This window comes from Triticum urartu, unplaced genomic scaffold (assembly GCF_003073215.2).
Source record: "Triticum urartu cultivar G1812 unplaced genomic scaffold, Tu2.1 TuUngrouped_contig_1105, whole genome shotgun sequence".
Lineage (NCBI taxonomy): Eukaryota > Viridiplantae > Streptophyta > Magnoliopsida > Poales > Poaceae > Triticum > Triticum urartu.
This window is the reverse complement of record NW_024111520.1, coordinates 1-21,433: the sequence shown is the minus strand read 5'-3', so window position 1 is coordinate 21,433 and position 21,433 is coordinate 1. Positions and strand designations below refer to the sequence as shown.

The 21,433-nt window shown below is 42.3% G+C and overlaps 2 protein-coding genes across 3 annotated transcripts; both read right to left on the bottom strand.

Annotated features, from left to right (window-relative positions):
• Positions 1-496: 496 nt before the first annotated feature.
• On the bottom strand, positions 497-6,451 carry LOC125526625 (cullin-1-like). The gene is made up of 18 exons (XM_048691282.1): positions 6,158-6,451; positions 5,937-6,036; positions 4,692-4,877; positions 4,553-4,600; positions 4,264-4,467; positions 4,090-4,167; positions 3,814-3,903; positions 3,651-3,731; positions 3,499-3,561; positions 3,111-3,146; positions 2,953-3,039; positions 2,715-2,864; positions 2,583-2,638; positions 2,186-2,468; positions 1,921-2,064; positions 1,601-1,819; positions 1,350-1,517; positions 497-856 (listed from the first exon to the last, which is right to left on the bottom strand). The coding sequence occupies exons 1-18, from the start codon at positions 6,301-6,303 to the stop codon at positions 755-757; spliced, it is 2,241 nt and encodes a 746-aa protein (XP_048547239.1). The 5' UTR covers positions 6,304-6,451; the 3' UTR covers positions 497-754.
• Positions 6,452-9,436: 2,985 nt separating this feature from the next.
• Positions 9,437-16,597, bottom strand: LOC125526626 (cullin-1). 2 transcript variants are annotated; one of them, XR_007291827.1, is made up of 18 exons: positions 16,241-16,597; positions 16,059-16,158; positions 13,801-13,986; positions 13,670-13,717; positions 13,392-13,595; positions 13,235-13,312; positions 12,953-13,042; positions 12,794-12,874; positions 12,644-12,706; positions 12,181-12,216; positions 12,005-12,091; positions 11,754-11,903; positions 11,603-11,658; positions 11,211-11,493; positions 10,956-11,099; positions 10,786-10,877; positions 10,407-10,574; positions 9,437-10,000 (listed from the first exon to the last, which is right to left on the bottom strand). XR_007291827.1 is itself a non-coding variant. In XM_048691283.1 (18 exons), the coding sequence occupies exons 1-18, from the start codon at positions 16,378-16,380 to the stop codon at positions 9,899-9,901; spliced, it is 2,235 nt and encodes a 744-aa protein (XP_048547240.1). In that variant the 5' UTR covers positions 16,381-16,596; the 3' UTR covers positions 9,437-9,898. The 2 variants fall into 2 exon arrangements, 1 of the variants encoding a protein (XP_048547240.1); XM_048691283.1 differs by having other exon boundaries at positions 10,659-10,877; positions 16,241-16,596.
• Positions 16,598-21,433: the final 4,836 nt, after the last annotated feature.

Genomic DNA, 21,433 nt, shown 5'->3' with positions numbered 1-21,433 from the left:
TCATAGGATAGAATTATCATAGGATGTCATTTGATTGACACCAAAGAAATTTTTCCATTGAGTCTAGGCTCTTTTTTATTTTCCTATGAAATGTGAAGGATAGAAACCAATCATATGTAGGAATAGGAATCCATTCCTATGAACCAAAGGGCTCTAAAATTCCTAAAATTCCTCTAAACCAAAACCAAAGGTAACCGTGCCATAAAATTCAGGAACAGGCCAAAATCCTAGCCATGATAACGCTATCTATTGGCAAAGAAGGCTACCGTGAGCTACGCAATCATACCTCACAGCCGTGTACTCCCTCCATTCATAAATATCAAGTCTTTTTAGAGATTTCACTGTGAAATCTACACTCTAAAATATGTCCATATACATCTGTATGTAGTTTGTAGTGGAATCTCTAAAAAGACTTGTATTTAGGAACAGAGGGAGTAGATTCCTACTACAGTAGGCAGCTCCCACTTTCGAACAGATAAGTTGGCAGAAATACGAATGGCGAGGAATTTCTAAGTCAATATTTAAAAAGCACTGCAAGAGAAGGATAATTCGGCGGTACCGAGGTGCCTCCTCTAATTCAGAGTTGCCTACTGTGTTTCTGACGACCCATGTACAAAATTAGACCAGCCCGGGAAGATAGCAACCGAAATCCCCAAAATAAGCTGCAACAACGCAGCAAGTCGTTGGAGCGTATCATGAACGCGACACGGCAGCTGCCACCATCAGCAAGCTTGCAACCTACCACCAATACTAATCAAGCCAGATATCTGTATGTGTTGGCGTTGTCCTTGTCCCGCTCCAGGTAATCCCTCGTGATGAGATCTTCAATCCTCTTCTTGATTGCTTTGAAGTCAGGCTGCGGAAGGCAGAAAAAATTCAGGTTACAGAACAGAATTCAAGCAAAAAAATGTGTCAGTTGCTAAACCAACCCATGTGTCAAAACAAATATGAACAGTGTAGAGAAGCATAAACAGCTAGCTAGGTCTTTTGAATTCAAGCTAAACATCTGTTAGTTACTAAACCAACCCATGTGTCAAAACAAATATAAACACAAAGCATAAACAGCTAGCTAAGTCATTTGCCTACAACTACCCCAAAACATGGCATTAGCAACTTCAGTGCAAACATCAGGCTTCAGCCACATTGTGTTCAAAAAAAGAATAGGAAATATTAAGCCAGAACAAAAGGCAAGTGCAACAAAAATGATAATGTTAGTGTGTGCTGTGCCAATGGATTTGGTAATGTTTGATAGTAGCAAGTTATGTAAATCAAAATCGATGATGTTAAATGCGCATAGTAGCAAGATATGCCAAATTCCCAATGGCCAAATATGTAGCGAAGAACAGTACCTTGAACATGCGGCTGAGCTGCTCCACACACTCCGCAACTAGCTGTGTATGGGCCATAACTTTGCGACTCTTCATGATACGCACAATTGATGCATCAATTGCGTACCTCCGGTCCTTGTCAACGTCCTCAACAACCTTTTTCTTCTCATCAACAGGAGGTAGGGGTATCTGCAAGTTATGCGAATATGCAATCAGAAAGCATCACATAGATATAGCCTATACAAACCAAAGAAGAGAAAACCAGAAAATACCTTGATCCTTCTCATCCTGTCAGTAAATTTTGAATTGAACTCAAAAGAATCATTAGGCGAAATAGTTCTACCAGCTGGTTCTTTGCTAAGAATCTTGTATTTCGCGCAAGAGAGAGAATGGAGCAAACGGACAACATCATCATCTGACAGATTCAGCTGTGTTACAATCTCAGAGTAACTAAGCTTAGTAGATCCATTGAATAACAACAGCAACGCAGCCTGCCAAAACAATAAGCATGTCCAAATAAATCACAGATGACAGATTACAGCTTACAAGTACACATTTGTCAAGTGAATGTATACAGATTAATCTAAGTTACCTGATATGTTGTAACAATGAGCTCTATAGTTTTAGCATCAAATTTTGCACTGATATTGCAGGTTCCCAAGGAGTATATCCAGGTAAGCTTCCTGTGCTTTGTTCTTGTTGCGTAGAACTCCTTAAAAACCTCTACACATTTCACCTGATAAAAATTGAGAAGTGAAATTGAGAAGTGTAGATAAATTTCCATTTCAAAAAACGCAAAAAAAAAATACTTAAATCAAAACTCATGCTCCTTATTTCACAAGAAAAGGTTATTTTACCATCTCAGAGGGAAGATTTATGTCAAAAGTTTTGTAGGTTGGCCAGAATCCAGTTGTCAAGACAGTAACAGCCAAGTCTACCCCAGGATTCGACTCCGGATGATCAGCTACAAACTCTTCAAACTTAGTTTGATGATCTCTTGCAACAGTAAGGTCAGTAACCATGCCTTCCATTTTTGAAGTAAACTGCCCGCCACACTGCTGCTTGAGCTTTGTCAGGATGCTTCTTTCATGTTCATCATTGGCACTCTTGTCAAAAAGCAATCTCCTTGCAAGTTTCTTCCTGTAAAATTGATTGAGCATTTCAACATAAATAAAAGCTCCAAATGATGACCAACTATTCAGATGTGGAGGTTAAATAGGCAAAAAATCCCAAGCAAGGTTAACAAGTAGTTACCTGTAGAACTCGGCAAAGAGATCCTTATCACTAATGTACGCGAGCAACCGCACCACCTGAAAGTCATTCACTGACAAACTTGAGTTCCTTACTCTAAATTTATGACATCAGCAAATGTGAAGGATGTTGTACCTTCTCAAGGGCATCCTCAATGGCCTCATCACTGAGCTTCTCACTGCAGCCTTTCTTCAAAATGTTGTCACAGAAGGTGGCAAGTAATTCAGCACTGGAACTGCCAGAGACACCCTTATTGCAGAAGACCTCAAAGGCTTCTTTAAGTGCCTGGACACAAGTAGAAATTTGAGAATAGGGCAGCCATTTGAATTTATGATGAAAGCAACATGGAATACAAATGTATCTACCAGCAGACCTTGTGAAAGAGTGTATGGCCCTGAAAACAATCTGTCACATATGCTACATACTTGTCATGCAGCTCAATGATTTTCCAGACAAAAACCTGAAAGGCAAATAACAAGCATTAGGTAACATATGTTAATTATAAGTGTAGTATAAAATAAAGTTACACACCTGTTCCTGCATGCCAACCATCTCCTTCTTCTCTGGCTGTACAAACAATAATTTCAGAATGTGTATTCATGGAAAAAAAGAATATTAATGTGGAATGGCGTCATTGACGATTGAATGATACTCCCTCCGTCCCAAAATAAGTGTCTTCTTGAACCATATGATATGAGACGGAGGGAATACTAGGCTAATTCAACTGTCTAATCAAAAGAATATTAATGTGGAATGGCGTCATTGACACTTGAATGATACTCCCTCCGTCCCAAAATAAGTGTCTTCTTGAACCATATGATATGTGACGGAGGGAATACTACGCTAATTCAACTGTCTAATCAAATTGAACCACAAACAAGTGCACAAATGATGTGATGGCTGAAGTTAAAGGCTGCACCTTCTTGTTATTAGCAGAATCTTCTGCTTGCTTGACCAAAGATGTACCCTCATTCGTAACATGCTGCAAAGATGTACAGTTAAATCACAATTTAGGACAAACTGCGAGGAGTAGAAAGGAGAGCCAAGAGAATTGAGGACTATAGACAATACCGTTTTAAACATGTTAGAAATAGGTTCCAGACCACGGGTGATTTTCGAGAAGAGTCTATACATCCTTGAAAGATCCTCAACCTGTAGGAAACGATGAATGAGTGGCCAAATCTGTTGATGAATAGCATACACTGTTAAGAAATGTGCCTCCTTCTAATCAAACCTTGTCATCCCGAAGCAATGCAAAACATCCAGAATGCTCCTTCTCCAAAAGTTGTGTTGCATAACTGGCAAGCAATTCATTTTGCACTTTCTGTAAAATTAGGAAACACAAATTAAATACATATATATCACAGACTGAATTATTTTATATCATTCCTCAAAGATTGATCATCAAAATATTCTGGTTACTAAATTGTGAATGCATATCCAAAATACAATCATTACAACAAAAAACAGTCAAGAGAGTTTCAAACAGGTTCACAAACTTTCAACATACCTCCAGCAACTTCGGCTCACTATTAATATGCAAGTAGTGACCAACTCGCTCCTTCTCTCTTTTCAGGCATTCTTCAGCCTAATGAAAGAGGCATCAGCAATCCATTACATAGAACAAAAATACCAGGCAATGGTAAATATGTAGGCAGTCACAAAGGCCTTGTATCAATGGTACCTTTATCATGTAATCAGGACAAGAATCCTCGACAATCCAGCTTTGAGCTTTGACAGAGTAGTAATCTGTAGTATCCTTGAGCAAGAAATCTTCGAAGTCATTCTCGTAACAATCCATATTACCTAACCCAATTTCAACGAAAATATCCAAGACGTTCTTCAGCAAGGCCCTGTCAATCTGTTCACCTTCACGCTCTTGATCGATCTGTTTAAGGAAGGTGCTGCCACACTCAGTTATATATGTACACAAATCATTGGATATAAGTTCATAGAGAGATGCAAAGACTCACCAGAGCTATCACCGCATCTTTTACCTTCCCTTTGATCTCTTGAAATATCTGTTACCATGAGTTGACTGATTAGAACAGAAAAAGGAAACACTAAAAATATGCATATATCAAGAAAAGGAACTACAAAATGACAATTTACCAGGTCTCGGAAGCAAATAAGCCCAACATCTCTAAGTGCAGTAAGCGACCTCCGTGTGATGAAGTACCGGTCAAGATAATGGAAAAAGCGTGAAAGCCACCTAACCATAACTTTATGGTTTGACCACCTTTGTACCAGCTCTCTGAGCATAAACTCATCATGCTTCTCTTTTAATGATGGCAAGACCTACAGTAATTTGAGTATAAGTAAAAGGTGAGCAAACAAATAAACCAGAGGATGATTACAGAACAAACTGTAAGATGTGTGTTGTGTGACTCATGTCACAAATTCAGAACATAACTATCACACGATTCCTAGTTCCCCTTTGTCCCGTCACATCACATATTACAAAAGGGATTACTAGGAGGGATATCCAATTAGACAAAGAAAGATAAAAGGTTAAATAACTAGACTAATATGGTGGAGAAAATATACACTCAATGACAATGACATTAAATATCCAAAAAATAATACAAGGAAATACTATTAACAGTACATCTAAATTCAGCGGAATAAAATCATTCAGTCACACAAAAGAGTCTCTACAGGATAACAATTTACTAGAAATAAATGGACTCAACGTTCATATAACCAGCCCAGAATGGTGACCCTAACAGAATGAGTTATTTGACAAGACAATCTTAGTGATAGACAAGATAGCTAGACAAATGTTTCATCGGATTAGAGGAGCAATAATTTTTAACCAGATATACAGTGCAAACATGATAAAAGTACTCTTCATCTCAAGAATAACCACAGAAAACACTGAGAACAGTTCTAAAATGCAGGTTCACTTTTCCAGCTCAGTGATGACATTTGTTTGTATAGCAGCTTTGGCCCCAGAAAGATGGAGCACAAATAAACTGACCTAAATACACATTGTAAAGTAAAAGCAAACTCACTGATGCATTTATGTGAAAGGCTGTTTGATTGGGATACTGGAATTCTAATAGGAAGGTTTGTTGCAAGCACAAAATATTTTAACAGTATCTTATCATGTGTGTTAGTAAATACTACTAGTATTTGCAGCCAGTAAGACAACACCCTCCCACTACACCTCAACCCAAAAAAAAACACGCGTGCAAATCCATGGGTGGCGCATGTTCGAAACCAAAACACAATCAGATTCGTCTTATTCATTGGACCGAGGAACCAACAGCACAGGCACACACACACGAAACAGGGAACAATCTGAACACACGACACGGCATGTAAGCATAAGCGGGAGCAGGAGAATCAGCTCACCGTGGCCCGGATGTACTCCTCGAAGGCCTCGCGGTACTTGTCATAGAGCTGCTGCGAGTAGTCGTGCGGGGGCTTCTGCGTGCACATGTTGTATATCGTCCTGCGCGACAAAGGACAGAGACAAGCAAGGGGCCGGGGAAACCCTAGATCAGCACCGGATCAGATCGAATCGGGCCTTGCCCAGGCACGGCCGGAGGGAGGCGAGGGCGGAGGCGACTTACGTGTAGAGCATCATGTAGTCCTCGGAGCTGAACTGCGGCTCGGGCTTGCCCTCGAGGATGTTGATGAGCTTGGTGATGCCCCGCTGCATGAACGCCCACCCATCCTCCAGATCGACCGTCTTGCGGTCCTGCCCGTGGCCCGCCATCGCCGCCGTAGCCGCCGGTTTTCCGCCCCCGACGGCGGCCGCAAACCCTAGAGGAGGAGGCTGGGTTCTGTTGCGCCCGTCGCCGCGTGGGGTTTGGGGGGGAGAGAGATTGGGGGGTGAGAGACGGGGCGGACGGCTTATGAGGAGGGGAATCCCGTCGCAACCAAAGACGTTCTGATTGGAGGAAGGTTCGCTTCCGCTCCCGCGGGCCGTGCGGGCCGTCCGATCGGCGGATGACGGCTGGGATGAGGCGTGTGCGAGGGGATCGTGTCGCCCCTGTTATCTAGCCACGCGTGTAGGTCGGTTCGGCACATGATTGCGACTGCGTTGAGTTGAACACATGCTTCTCAGATTAGCTCACGTCTGACTGGCCGGTGGGACATGCTCAGAACCATAATCTACCTCCATTGTGTTTTTTATTATGGAAATACCTTGTTTCTGAGGGTTTATTATGGAAATATTAGCGGATGTGAATCTTTAAACTCAAATCTCGATCAAACCTTATTCAATTTATTTATTTATAAACTGACTACATCTCTCTCTCTATCCCAAAAATTGTTGTTGTACTTAATGTACACCATTCAAAAGAGACACCACCAAACAATTATATCTTCAAATCAAAACAAATTTGCAGTACGTGGCATCTCAATCATCATGTGTTATTCCTATATTTGTGTTTTGCAGTCTGTGTAATCCAAATACACGTGGCCATAAAACTAAATTTAGTTCTCTGGATAATTTCAAGTTAATCTCTCATGAGTGAATAAGCAATTATGTTATGTCATGTGATTCTTTCTCCCGAATATTGGATCATGTTATTGTACCATATGTGAGAATGAGAACTGATGGTTGAGACTTTGCCCCCGTTGGTCTTCACATTATTGCATTGTCCAAGCGTGTCACACTTAGGCCAATCCTAGTGATAGTTTAGTATTAGTCGTATGTAATCTTGTCAGTCATATGCTTATAGTCTCAAAGTATAATAATTATATAGACCAAGTATTTAATAAGTGCATCTCATTTTCATAAGATTAGGGCACTTCTAATGAATTACTATATCTTTATAAGGTACATCATATGTACTCTCTCTTCATTTTTTATACAAGGTCACTTCATATTCTTATGCCTAACTTTGACCATTAATTTTAACAGAATAATATGAGTTATATGTCATAAAAGTATGTCACTCGATGCACATTTCAATGAACTTTTTGATGATATAGTTTTGATGACATATAAACTATAATTTGTTGACTAAAATTACAAGTCAAAGTTTGACACGAAAAACAAAGCAAAGGGAGTATTTAGATATAGCTCCTCCAATTAATTGCACTATCTTATTGTTGTGTCTAAGCAATCTCTCATTTTAATGTATTTTGTGAGAGAAAATGTGTGAGTTGTTTTGGTTTTGATGCTAAGATGTTTTCGATATTTCATACGGACTACATACGGATTGAAATGAGTAAACAAACACACTAAAACATGTTTATACACATCCTATTCACAAAAAGTTAAGGGCCTCTTTGATTCAAAGGATTTTCATAGGATTTTTTAAGGATTAGAATCCTTAGGAATTTTTCCTACGTTGGTCGTTTGATTCGTAGGATTGAATACTATAGGATTCTTTCCTAAGGATTCATTTGTACTACATTTCACAAGAATTCTAACATCCACTTCAACTTCTTGGAAGAAATCCTTTGTTTTTTCAATGACACAATCAAACAAACTCAAATCCTATAGGGATCCAATGGACATGCCATTCCAATTCTACGTTTTTCCTATTCCTGTGTTTTTGCAATCCAATGAATCAAAGAGGCCCTAAAACTTCTTATAGTATTTGTGGATGGATGGAGTAGCAACTATCTCTTTCCTTTTTATATATATAGTTCAAAGTGAATCGGGGGGCAATTATGTAAGTCCATCCAAATTATGAGTATAATATTTAATTACCCTTTGTGTTGAACGATATGAAAACAAGGTACACCCTTTGATTTAGAATAATTATCGCAACTTAAAACTAAAAGTACGACAACTAATATGAATTGGAGGAAGTAGTATTTAATAAAGGGGACGGCTTTCATCCTCTCTGTCTTCATAACTATATGCACAACAACAAAAAACATGACGTGTTGAGCTAAGGAAAAAATAAAAATGTTGTCATCTCGGAGCACTAGGTCTTTTACCGCTGGTCGTCCTTGTGCTGACCCGATGTCACAGATCCAGTACTAAAATCCAAACGCCCTCTCACATGCATTATTTCCATTTATTTGAAACAAGATCCAAGTCTATTATGAAATTTCACCGTAAGTACAAAGCACCCAAATGCATAATAAAAAAATACTTCACGGCTTTTGGACCGTGGAACGATCACTACCACCATCAGAATGAGTCGCCAATGTGTCGCAATCGCTGCCCCCTATCGGAGCTAGGCTAGCCTTATCGATCATGGCCAAGAAATCGTCATGCACGTGTAACTAAGGACCAACATCATAGAGTCGTAATCGTTGTTATTGAACCCTTGAATCAATATGAAGCGCCTAACATCATACCACCATCTTGAATCCTTGAATCGATATGAAGCGCCTAACATCATACCACCATCTTGAACCATTGAATCGGTATGAAGCGCCTAGCATCATACCACCATCGCCCAGAACCTCACTGCCCCAAGAGACAACGGGAATCTACACTGGAGCTTAATTGAATCCATCCAGACAAACAAACTCGGAAAGGATCAGAGCACGGAAGACGAGCTCAAATCCATGGGCTCATCGGCAGAGTCCGAAGGGGAAAAACCGACCCCTAGCCACCCCTAACGTGGTCCACTTAAATGCATACAGATTCCTTCAAAAACATATGAAATCATTTACTTGCAGGAAACAAACCCAAATGAACAGCTAAGAACATGGATATGTATAGTTCACAACAAAAATAGAGTCCACTGCAGTATCAACAGGAAAGCCTTCAAAATACATCAGTGCAACAAGAACCCTCTTTTTCCATCGAAACTCATCAATGCGAAAAGAACCCCAAATCCCATTGTTCCAGAAGGCGTTGTAGTTTCCCCTGTTGAAATGCCACACCGTAACCGTCAGGTTCAAATGGGCCTCGAGCAAATTTCACATGATCCCAGTTTTGACATCTATCATCATCTCTTTATATGAAATCCTTGTGAAGTCACAATACAGTCTCTTGCCGCTGCTACAGAAATTACACAGCCGAAGGTGGTCCAGCAAGAGATACATTCCTTTGAATTATCTTTGTGTCGCAAGGATATGTTACAGGAAAACTATATTGATAATACAATCGGAAAAACTGAACACAACAACCAGTAGGAGTGTACAACATTTACTAAGGCCTGCCCCGACAAACCACCTTCTCTGTTACCAGGGCAGTTCTATCATACAGGTAGGGCCAAGGAACTGGATCTGACGACCTTCATGTACAAATGACAGACGTCGGTGCCGCCACCAGGTTATCCATCTGGACAAGCCAATGCGGTGTGCCATGGCACAAAATATAGCATCCTTAAATAGCAGTAGCTTGGTAGGCATACACGCCAGATGTTACCGAACCCAGCATGGAGAACAGATGATCAAGCCAAGTATCGGTAGACGTTCGGGTTCTCCTTGTCCCTCTCCAGGTAATCCCTGGTTATAAGATCCTCAATGCGCTTCTTTATTGCTTTGAAGTCGGGCTGAAGGGATAAAACCAGCATTCATGATCAGGTCAAGGAATCGAAGGAAATTTCTACATACAATGTACTAGCTTCAATGGTTGGTAAATATTTCAGTCTGGAATATCCATAGTTCCCAAGAAAGAAATTAAGATATTGGGCAACATCTGGATGCATTGTGTATGGTTTAAAGTATACTGTATGATTTAAAATTAATTAGTAAATATAGCTATATATTTCTCATTTGCACTAATGTGAGGATGCAAGCCTGAGGACTCAACAAGCTACACGACAAAAAAATATGGCTTGAATTTGACATACTAGCCATGTAAACACATCTGTCACTGGTCCTACAAAGGCAAGATCAAATGGACACAACCACATTTACCATTAGCACAGCTAACAGCACTAGAAGAATGTTTCATACCTTGAACATGCGACCAAGTTGCTCCACACACTCCATTACTAGTGTCTGGTGACCCAAGACTTTCCGGCTCTTCATAATACGAACAATGGATGCATCAATTGCGTATCTTCGATCCTTGTCAACATCTTCAACTACCTTCTTTTTCTCATCAACTGGAGGCAGAGGTATCTACAGACAGAAATAATAAGCAAGGATTACATCCAGCCGTAACGAAATAGAGGAAGCAAGAAAAAAACATACAACCAAAAATACCTTAATTCTCCTCATCTTGTCAGTAAATTTTGAATTAAATTCAAATACATCATTAGGAGAAATAGATCTGTTACTTGGTTCTTTAGTAAGAATCTTGTATTTCGCACAAGAGAGAGAATGGAGCAACCTCACTACATCGTCATCTGACAGGTTCAGTTGCGTTACTATCTCAGAATAACTAAGTTTATCAGCTCCATTGAACAGTAGCAACAATGCAGCCTGACAAAGAGTCCGAAAGAAACCATTAGTCTGTGGCACCTGAAATAAAAGCAAGACCATGTACGTGTTTATGCTTACCTGGTAAGTTGTAACAATGAGCTCGATAGTCTTGGCCTCAAACTTTGCGGTGATATGGCAGATTCCCAAGGAATATATCCATGTAAGTTTTCTATGCTTAGTTCTTGTTTGATAAAACTCTTTGAAAACCTCGACACATCTCACCTATTTTTTTTGGGAGTTGTCAATGTTAATAATCTTACAGAGAGTAAGGCCATAAAATAGTTAAGACCTCAGTTTGCAGAAGTGGAGAGCACAAGAAAACAGTAAATTTACCATCTCAGCAGGAAGGTTTATATCGAATGATTTATAAGTTGGCCAAAATCCTGTTGTCAGAACAGTGACCGCCAAGTCTATCCCAGGATTCAATTCAGGGTGTGTGCTTATGAACTCTTCAAACTTAGTTTGATGATCCCTTGCAACAGTAAGGTCGGTGACCATGCCCTCCATTTTTGAAGTAAATTGGCCACCACACTGTTGTTTTAGCTTGGTCAGAATGCTTCTTTCGTGCTCATCATTAGCACTCTTGTCAAATAGCAATCTCCTAGCCAGCTTCTTCCTGCCATCATCACCATGAAACATCAGGCCCAGAGTGAAATCAATGGAATTCCTTATCTTCTTGAGCTTACAAGGCATTAAAGTTATTGTACAATGTTAAAAACTATTACCTGTAAAACTCAGCAAAAAGGTCCTTATCACTGATGTAGGCGAGTAATCTCACTACCTGATGAATGGCCAGTTCCAGATTAACACCCGAAAGATAAAAATGCACTAATGTCTGCAAGTAAAAGAGAACACATAACAGATTGACGCATGTACCTTCTCCAGGGTATCCTCAATAGCTTCATCACTGAGTTTTTCACTGCCGCCTTTCTTTAAAATATTATCACAGAAGGTGGCAAGCAATTCAGCACTTGAACTGCCAGAGACACCTTTGTTGCAGAACACTTCAAAAGCCTCTTTAAGCGCCTGTGCAAAGGAATAGGAAACAAAGATCAGAGAGTGTTCCTGTTTATTTTATTGCAAAAGATGAATCATGGAGAAACAAATAAACATATAATCTGACAAACCTTATGGAAGAGAGTATGCCCCTGGAAACAGTCAGTGACGTATGCTACATACTTGTCATGGAGCTCAATGATTTTCCGGACAAAAACCTAAAACCAGAAATTCTCAGATGGTGATAAATGTCGCAACTAAAATTACAAAAGTTGGGTTGACAGCAATATAGTCTGAATGTACACACCTGTTCCTGCAAACCAACAATGTCCTTCTTCTCTGGCTGTAAGAATAATGAATTATTAGATGTTCACTTCAAGATGACGAATAAAGAAATTACTTGAAAAGCCGAGTCTGAAGCACAGAGACAACTACTAGACAGAGCAAAATAAAGCATCGACAAGAAACCAAAACGGGACATACTGCAACAACCCATTTCTAGGCACTATCTGACAAGGAACCCAACTGGTCCTTTCCTCCAACAATTACTTGTACAAGCAGGGGGCGCATGAGGCAGGTACAATCAGGGAAGAGGGGAGGTATAAGAGGAAAAATGAAATGAGTTCAACCCAGCCCAGATAAATAACGGGCTCTAGCATGCAATGCTAAATTAATGGACTGGGTGTTGCACGTGGTACAAGCGGCCTTAAGTATAAAATTACATTGAGATCCACAGAAACTGTGAAGTTATAGTGACAATAAATGCGCACCTTCTTATTACTAGCAGCATCTTCTGCTTGTTTCACCAATGCTGTCCCCTCGTTGGTAACATGCTGCAGAATAACATCACTTAAATACAATGTCCAAAACTCCAAATTGTTCTATGGAATAACTAAAGCATGCTTTGCATAAGCAGATACCTGCTTAAAAATTTGAGAAACAGGTTCTAGGCCACGGGTTATTCTAGAAAAGAGCCTGTACATCCTTGAGAGATCCTCAACCTACAACAGATGCAAACAGTCAATGTACTTGATGTTCCCGATTATTATTACTCTCCAGGGATATGACTCTGGTTATACCTTGTCATCACGAAGTAATGCATGGCATCCAGAATGCTCCTTCTCCAAAAGTTGGCTTGCATACTGAGTTAACAACTCATGTTGCACTTTCTGAAACAATCCACGAATTATGTTAATGTTAAGTTAACTGATATGCTAAAGAGAGGGAAATCATGACAAATGTTCTCTCAGGAAGACCAACTAGATACTAATTTGTGTAGCATTTTCATATCACCAAAAACAGCGGGCGAGCGTCCGTGTGTGTGTGGGGGGGGGGATTGCAGCAGAGATCTTTTCACAAACCTCCAATAACTTCGGTTCACTACTAGAATGCAAATAATGAGCAACTCGTTCCTTCTCCCTCTTCAAGCACTCCTCGGCCTAGTGAAAAGGACATCCAATGCACATATATTATTGTCCTTAACTATGTAAACAATAAGGAAAAAGCTCCTGAAACTACCTTTAACATATAGTCAGGACAAGAGTCTTCCACGATCCAGGTTTGGGCCTTGATAGAGTAGTAATCTGCAGTATCCTTCAGCAAGAAATCTTCAAAATCATTCTCGTAACATTCCATACTGCCTAAGCCAATCTCAACAAATATATCCAAGACATTCTTTAACAGAGCCCTGTCAATTTGTTCACCCTCACGTTCTTGGTCTATCTGTTGAAGGAGGATGTCACAACCACATATAGGAAAATTATCTGTTCGGACTACTATGTGATGCAAAGACTCACCAAGGAAATGACTGCACTTTTTACTTTCCCTTTGATTTCTTGATATACCTTTACCATTAGAAAAGGGTTAGAACAAAGAAGGCAAAACAACTACATATAAATAGCTTCACTGCCAGAACACATTCATTTACCAAATCTCGAAAGCAACTGAGCCCAACTTCTCTCAATGCTGGAAGCGATCTACGTGAAATGAAATATCGATCAAGGTAATGGAAGAACCGTGATAGCCACCGAACCATCACTTTGTGGTTAGACCACCTCTTTACTAGCTCCCTCAACATAAACTCGTCATGCTTCTCTCTCAATGAAGGTAAGACCTACATGGAGTCAAAATAAAGTGTAAAGCCAACAAGCAAACACACAAAACGTAGCTAAGACAACATAGGAATGATCAAATGTAAGTAACTAAATACCTATGCTACCATAAAACAAGGGCAACTCTGTTATTAAGCTGTTGGTTATAAGTTATAACCAACATTAGAATTGAAGATTTAAAGGCGTGAATGGGGATATCTCTAAGAAGATGTGCTATTAACAATAAGATACAGTTTTAGATGAGACTATAAGCACGGTGCATTTTAACACTAAAAGTAATGTATAATAATGATTGTGTGAGATAAAGAGGCTCCCAATTATCAATTCCTTGAAACCAAGCAAAAGCGGTTTGCTTAAAAAAAAGAACATTACATGGCGAGATGGCACCTGGCCCAGAGCCATCTAGTCTAGGCTTCAGTCCTCAAACCTACTCAGTCTCCTGTTTTTTACAGCAAATAATGGACCATACACCTAAGACCATGGCAGATTAGCCAATGTGCCGTTATCTAAGATTCGCAATGAAAGATGTCCTTTTTCCATAGAGGCAATGCATCAACCCATTGGAAACTCTCTTTGAGACTCATTATCTGTTATATACGACAGGCTAATTAAGTCCTTCAATTTCAGAAAGGAGTCTTTCCTTACTTCCTTACACAAAACTGTTATGTTGTTATGCTGCTCGTGCAATCAAAACTTAGAATAGAAGAAAAAGAGTTCCCTCGGGACCCACGGTCTAGTTTGCAAAAACTTGCCAACTAGGTGCCCTCGGCCTTCAAATGATCATTAACAACCCCCTCATGGGCACTCCCCTCTCTCATTTTTGCGGATCACACCCTAGGCAACGGTTAGTAGTCACAACCCATGATAACTACTCTATCAATTGCTCTGGATTAGGAGAAGAGACATTACATGTGAATCCTAATGGTCAGTTCTCTGCTGACTGTTTCTGGCTATGTTTTTATCAGATATTAACCTGAAACGCCTTCTAATGATTGTTGCAAGCAATATCAGTTCCAGATATCCCTTTTCTCTGTAATATGCATGGTAAATATTAAAATATAGCACACAGCTAGTGTAATGTGGAACTCCTATGTATCATGTTTCTTCATTCGCACAGAAGTATGTATCATGCATGAGATTCAAGATAATTTCCAGGTTGTACTTTGTGATGATGTTAAAATCCCCTACTAGTTAGCGTAAAAACATCACGCATAGCTCCTGGTCCCACTATTTCAATCTATAACGGGTATTTGGTGCGTCACTGACATTAAAGATGTTATCTGACAAAGAGAATAGAAAGAGGCTATGACTTTAATGCCCCTGCTATGCTATGTGCCTATATATATCACAAACAAGTGAGAGAATGTTAGTGTAAGCGTTAATAAATGACGAAGAGAGAGGGCAAGTTAAATGAGACCCAAAAGAGAACACTATCGTTGAATTTCCATAGCATATATGGACATTCTAATTTCATAGGCATCTCCTGATTCTGGCCTCATTTGGCATTCCCTCTCTCCCTTGCATTTATGAGCACCCATTTCAGCTAGTCATTCTCTTGCTCCCAAGACATTGATAGCAGGAAAATTAGAGACATTTCCATGTGCCATTATATTTGTCTAAAGCTCCTTAGGTCCTATTCGGAACATGGTAATTCGACAGTGTACCCCATAGAAATGTTCCAATGATGCACCCCTAATACACTCTTTCTCCGATGATGCACCCCTACTGCATACTATTTCTGATTCGAATGTAAGTTGCAGGGTACAAACGTTATACACTATACTACTTTGGTACACCCACAACCTGCATCCAAACAAAGACAGAGAGCAAACGAAACAAGTCTAGTGGCCGCATACTGCATATAACAAAACCAGTCCGTTTATGGTATTCATAACCGCACAGACGTGAAGAGAATCATCATCACGCGCACCAGCCCTACACCCCTACCAGCTAGAGCAACCGTGTGCACGTCAAAACTTAAATGCCCACCCACCCCACGCGGCTCGTCCAATCCGACAGCTAAAATTAACGGGGCACCGACCACAATCAGCACACGGAAGACCCTGCTGCTCACCATGGAGGAGATGTACTCCTCGAAGGACTCGCGGTACTTGTCGTAGAGCTGCTGCGAGTAGTCGTGCGGAGGCTTCTGCGTGCACATGTTGTATATCGTCCTGCGCGGAGCAGAGCAGCCGCGGCGAAAATCAGATCAGGCCGCGGAGGCGAGGCGGAATTCGGGGGCAGGGGGTACCGTACGTGTAGAGCATCATGTAGTCCTCGGAGCTGAACTGCGGCTCCGGCTTGCCCTCGAGGATGTTCTTGAGCTTGGTGATGCCCTTCTGCATGAAGGCCCAGCCTTCCTCCAGATCGACGGTCTTCCGCTCGTGCGTCGTCATCGCCGCCGCCGCGGCCGTCAGATCGGGGCGGGGGGGCTCGCCGGAACCCTAGCTCGCGTCGTCTCGTCGCCCCTCTCCTGCGTGGGAACGGGAAATGGGAGGACGAGGAGAAAGGGGAAAGAGGGTCCGATCTAGCGTGGCGGAATGCCGAAACAGGGAGGGAGGGGAGGGGGGATGGATGGTCGCCGCCACTGCCAGCTCTCTCCGTTACTTTGGCACATGGCTGCCGTGCTGATGGCGTGTCCACTTCACAGCTAGGCTTAAGATAACTAAAAAGTCAGAAACTTGGGTGTATATGCCAACAACCAACGTGATTCGTAAATTATGACCACCAAAGCGAGTAAAACGTGACTTTGGTTGGATGTGTGGCATTGGTTTTGCCTTGGGACAAACCAACGTCTTTGATTTAAATCTCGCGGGTGCAGGTTAATGGCAAAAAAAATGGCGTGACAGGAGATTATCTGATAGGCAGTATCTTTAAAACTAATACGGTCGCTCATTCGGTTCTATCCCTTCTGTCCTAGTATAATATAAGAGCGACAGTAATACTAAGCACCAAGCCCATACACTGCTAGCACAAGCTACAAAAGCAAATAAATAAACCGTGTGTGTAGTGTATTACGTGTGCTAGCGGAAGGGGATTTCTCATATGTTCCCTAGGGTTGGTGCGTCGCCGCCGCCGCCGGCGGCCGCTGGCCCTGTAGCCTCCCCGTGAGGCTGGCTTAATGTCCTGACGAGGTGCTCCCTCGTCAGCTTTCTGTCCCCTGGCGAAGAGAAAAGCTAGGGTTTCGTTGTCCTCCGGCGGCTTCGCTTCCGTGAGTTCCCCTCACTATCCTCTGGTGGCTACGCCGACCAAGAGTTTTTCGTCGTCGATTACCGGGTGTACAGTCTCCTCATCGGCGGCTGACCGGTCATCATGAAAATCTTAAGCTGGAATTGCAATGGACTCGGGAGCGCAGCGGCAGTCCGTGCCCTACTGGATGTCCAACGTGCATGTAACCCTGAGGTGATGTTTTTTGTTGGGGAACGTAGCATGCAATTTCAAAAAAAAATCCTACAATCACGCAAGATCTATCTAGGAGATGCATAGCAACAAGAGGGGGAGAGTGTGTCCACATACCCTTGTAGACCGAAAGCGGAAGCGTTAGTTTAACGCGATTGATGTAGTCGAACGTCTTCATGATCCAACCGATCTAGTACCGAACGTACGACACCTCCGAGTTCAGCACACGTTCAGCTCGATGACGTCCCTCAGACTCTTGATCCAGTAGAGGATCGAGGGAGAGTTCCGTCAGCACGACGACGTGGTGACGGTGATGGTGATGTGATCCGCACAGGGCTTCGCCTAAGCACTACGACGCTTTGACCGGAGTAGTAAACTGTGGAGGGGGGCACCGCACACGGCTAAGAGAACAATTGATGTGCAATGGGGCGCCCCCTGCCCCCGTATATAAAGGAGGAGAGGAGAAGGTGGCCAGCCAGGAGGGGCACGCCATGGGGGGAGTCCTACTAGGACTCCACTCCTAGTAGGATTCGCCCCCCCTTTTCCTTTCTTACCGGAGGGAAAAAGGAAGGAGAGGGAGAGGGAAAGGGGGGCGCCGCCCCCTCCTCTGGTCCAATTCGGACTCCATGGGGGTGGCTACCCCTTGGCCTCCCCTCTCTCTCCACCAAGGCCCATGTAGGCCCAACAATTCCTCGGGGGGGGGGGGGGGTACCAATAACCCCTCGGTACTCCGGTAAAATATCCGAACCACTCGAAACCATTTCGATGTCCGAATACTACCTTCCAATATATGAATCTTTATTTCTCGACCATTTCAAGACTCCCCGTCATGTCCGTGATCTCATCCGGGACTCCGAACAAACTTCGGTCACCAAAACACATAACTCATAATACAAATCGTCATCGAACGTTAAGCGTGCGGACCCTACGGGTTCGAGAACTATGTAGACATGACCGAGACACATCTCCGGTCAATAACCAATAGCGGAACCTGGATGCTCATATTGGTTCCTACGTATTCTACAAAGATCTTTATTGGTCAAACCGCAATAACAACATATGTTATTCCCTTTGTCATCGGTATGTTATTTGCCCGAGATTCGATCGTCGGTATCTCAATACCTAGTTCAATCTCGTTACCGACAAGTCTCTTTACTCGTTCCGTAATGCATCATCCCGCAACTAACTCATTAGTCACATTGCTTGCAAGGCTTATAGTGATGTGCATTACCGAGAGGGCCCAGAGATACCTCTCCGATACTCGGAGTGACAAATCCTAATCTTGATCTATGCCAACCCAACAAACACCTTTGGAGACACCTGTAGAGCATCTTTATAATCACCCATTTACATTGTGAGGTTTGATAGCACACAAGGTGTTCCTCCAGTATTCGAAGGTTGCATAATCTCATAGTCATAGGAATATGTATAAGTCGTGAAGAAAGCAATAGCAAAAAACTTAACGATCATTATGCTAAGCTAACAGATGGGTCTTGTCCATCACATCATTCTCTAATGATGTGATCTCGTTCATCAAATGACAACACATGTCTATGGTAAGGAAACTTAACCATCTTTGATTAACGAGCTAGTCAAGTAGAGGCATACTAGGGACACTCTGTTTTGTTTATGTATTCACACATGTACTAAGTTTCCAGTTAATACAATTCTAGCATGAATAATAAACATTTATCATGATATAAGGAAATATAAATAACAACTTTATTATTGCCTCTAGGGCATATTTCCTTCAGTCTCCCACTTGCACTAGAGTCAATAATCTATATTACATAGTAATGATTCTAACACCCATGGAGTATTGGTGCTGATTATGTTTTGCTCGTGGAAGAGGCTTAGTCAATGGGTCTGCAACATTCAGATCCGTATGTATTTTGCAAATCTCTATGTCTCCCTCCTTGACTTGATCGCGGATGGAATTGAAGCGTCTCTTGATGTGTTTGGTTCTCTTGTGAAATCTGGATTCCTTAGCTAAGGCAATTGTTCCAGTACTGTCACAAAAGTTTTTTATTGGACCCGATGCACTAGGTATTACACCTAGATCGGATATGAACTCCTTCATCCAGACTCCTTCATTTGCTGCTTCCGAAGGAGCTATGTACTCCGCTTCACACGTAGATTCCGCCACGACGCTCTGCTTGGAATTGCACCAACTTACAGCTCCACCATTCAATATAAATGTGTGTCCGGTTCGTGACTTAGAGTCATCCGGATCAGTGTCAAAGCTTGCATCGACGTAACCATTTACGACAAGCTCTTTGTCACCTCCATAAATGAGAAACATATCCTTAGTCCTTCTCTGGTATTTCAGGATGTTATTGACCGATGTCCAGTGATCCACTCCTGGATTACTTTGGTACCTCCCTGCTAAACTTATAACAAGGCACACATCAGGTCTGGTACACATCATTGCATACATGATAGAACCTATGGCTGAGGCATAGAGAATGACTTCCATTTTCTCTCTATCTTCTACAGTGGTCGGGCATTGAGTCTGACTCAACTTCATGACGACCCACAAGTATAGGGGATCTATCATAGTCCTTTTGATAAGTAAGAGTGTCGAACCCAACGAGGAGCAGAAGGAAATGATAAGTGGTTTTTAGCAAGGTATTCTCTGCAAGCACTGAAATTATAAATAACAGATAGTTTTGTGATAAGATAATTTGTAACAAGCAACAAGTAACAAAAGTAAATAAAGTGCAGCAAGGTGGCCCAATCCTTTTTGTAGCAAAGGAAAAGCTTGGACAAACTCTTATATAGAAGAAAGCGCTCCCGAGGACACATGAGAATTATCGTCAAGCTAGTTTTCATCACGTTCATATGATTCGCGTTTGGTACTTTGGTAATTTGATATGTGGGTGGACCGGTGCTTGGGTGATGTCCTTACTTGGACAAGCATCCCACTTATGATTAACCCCCATTGCAAGCATCCACAACTACAACAAAAGTATTAAGGTAAACCTAATCATAGCATGAAATATATGGATCCAAATCAGCCCCTTACGAAGCAACGCGTAAACTAGGGTTTAAGCTTCTGTCACTCTAGCAACCCATCATCTACTTATTACTTCCCAATGCCTTCCTCTAGGCCCAAATAATGGTGAAGTGTCATGTAGTCGACGTTCACATAACACCACTCACTACAAAAAAAAGACACATCCGTGACATTTTGGGCCGAACGAATTTTTTTCTGTCATACATATGACACTTCTATGACGATAATTGTGACAAAACCCGGTATCATCATAGATGTGGTGGGCTCCTACTTATATGACAAAAAATCATGACAGAAAATGGGCTTTTTGTCCTGGGCGGGCCGAAGACGTAGCTGCATGACATTCTTTGGGCCGTCCATGACAGAAAAAACCGTGGTAGAAGCGAGGGGGAGGAAAATTTCGGGGAGTTCCCAGTTACGGTGGGAGGTCGAGGGCCGAGCAATGCGCGTTTCTCTCGTACACGTACGCGCGTGTGTGCGAGGTGTTGGCTCTAACTGAACCCGAGCGAGGCGTTGGGCTCTAACTGAACCCGAGCGATTGCACTGCAGGCTACGCGTTACTGAACCCGAGTGATCGATCGATGGCTGTTAACTGAACCCGATCGAGCGATTCCTTGGCTACTACGGCTAACTGAAGCCGATCGATGGGATGAACAGTGAGCGTTGCGGGGGGGTTTGGATGAACAGTGAGCGGTGGGTGTTGCCTCTGGATGAACAGGACCCCATGGTGTGGTGGAGGGCTGGATGAACAGTAGACGGTGGAGGGGTGCCCGTGGAGGGGTGGATGAACAGGACCCCGTGGTGTGGAGGGCAGGATGAACAGTAGACAGTGGAGGGGTGGTTGAACAGGACCCCGTGGTGTGGAGGGCTGGATGAACAGTAGACGATGGAGGGGTGGTTGAACAGTAGCCGGTGGAGTAGCGCGCGGTGGAGGCTGGATGAACAGGAGCCCGTGAAGGCTGGAGGAGGTCGACGGTGGATGAACAGTAGCTCGTGGAGGCTGGAGGGGGTCGACGGTGGAGATGGACAGTATC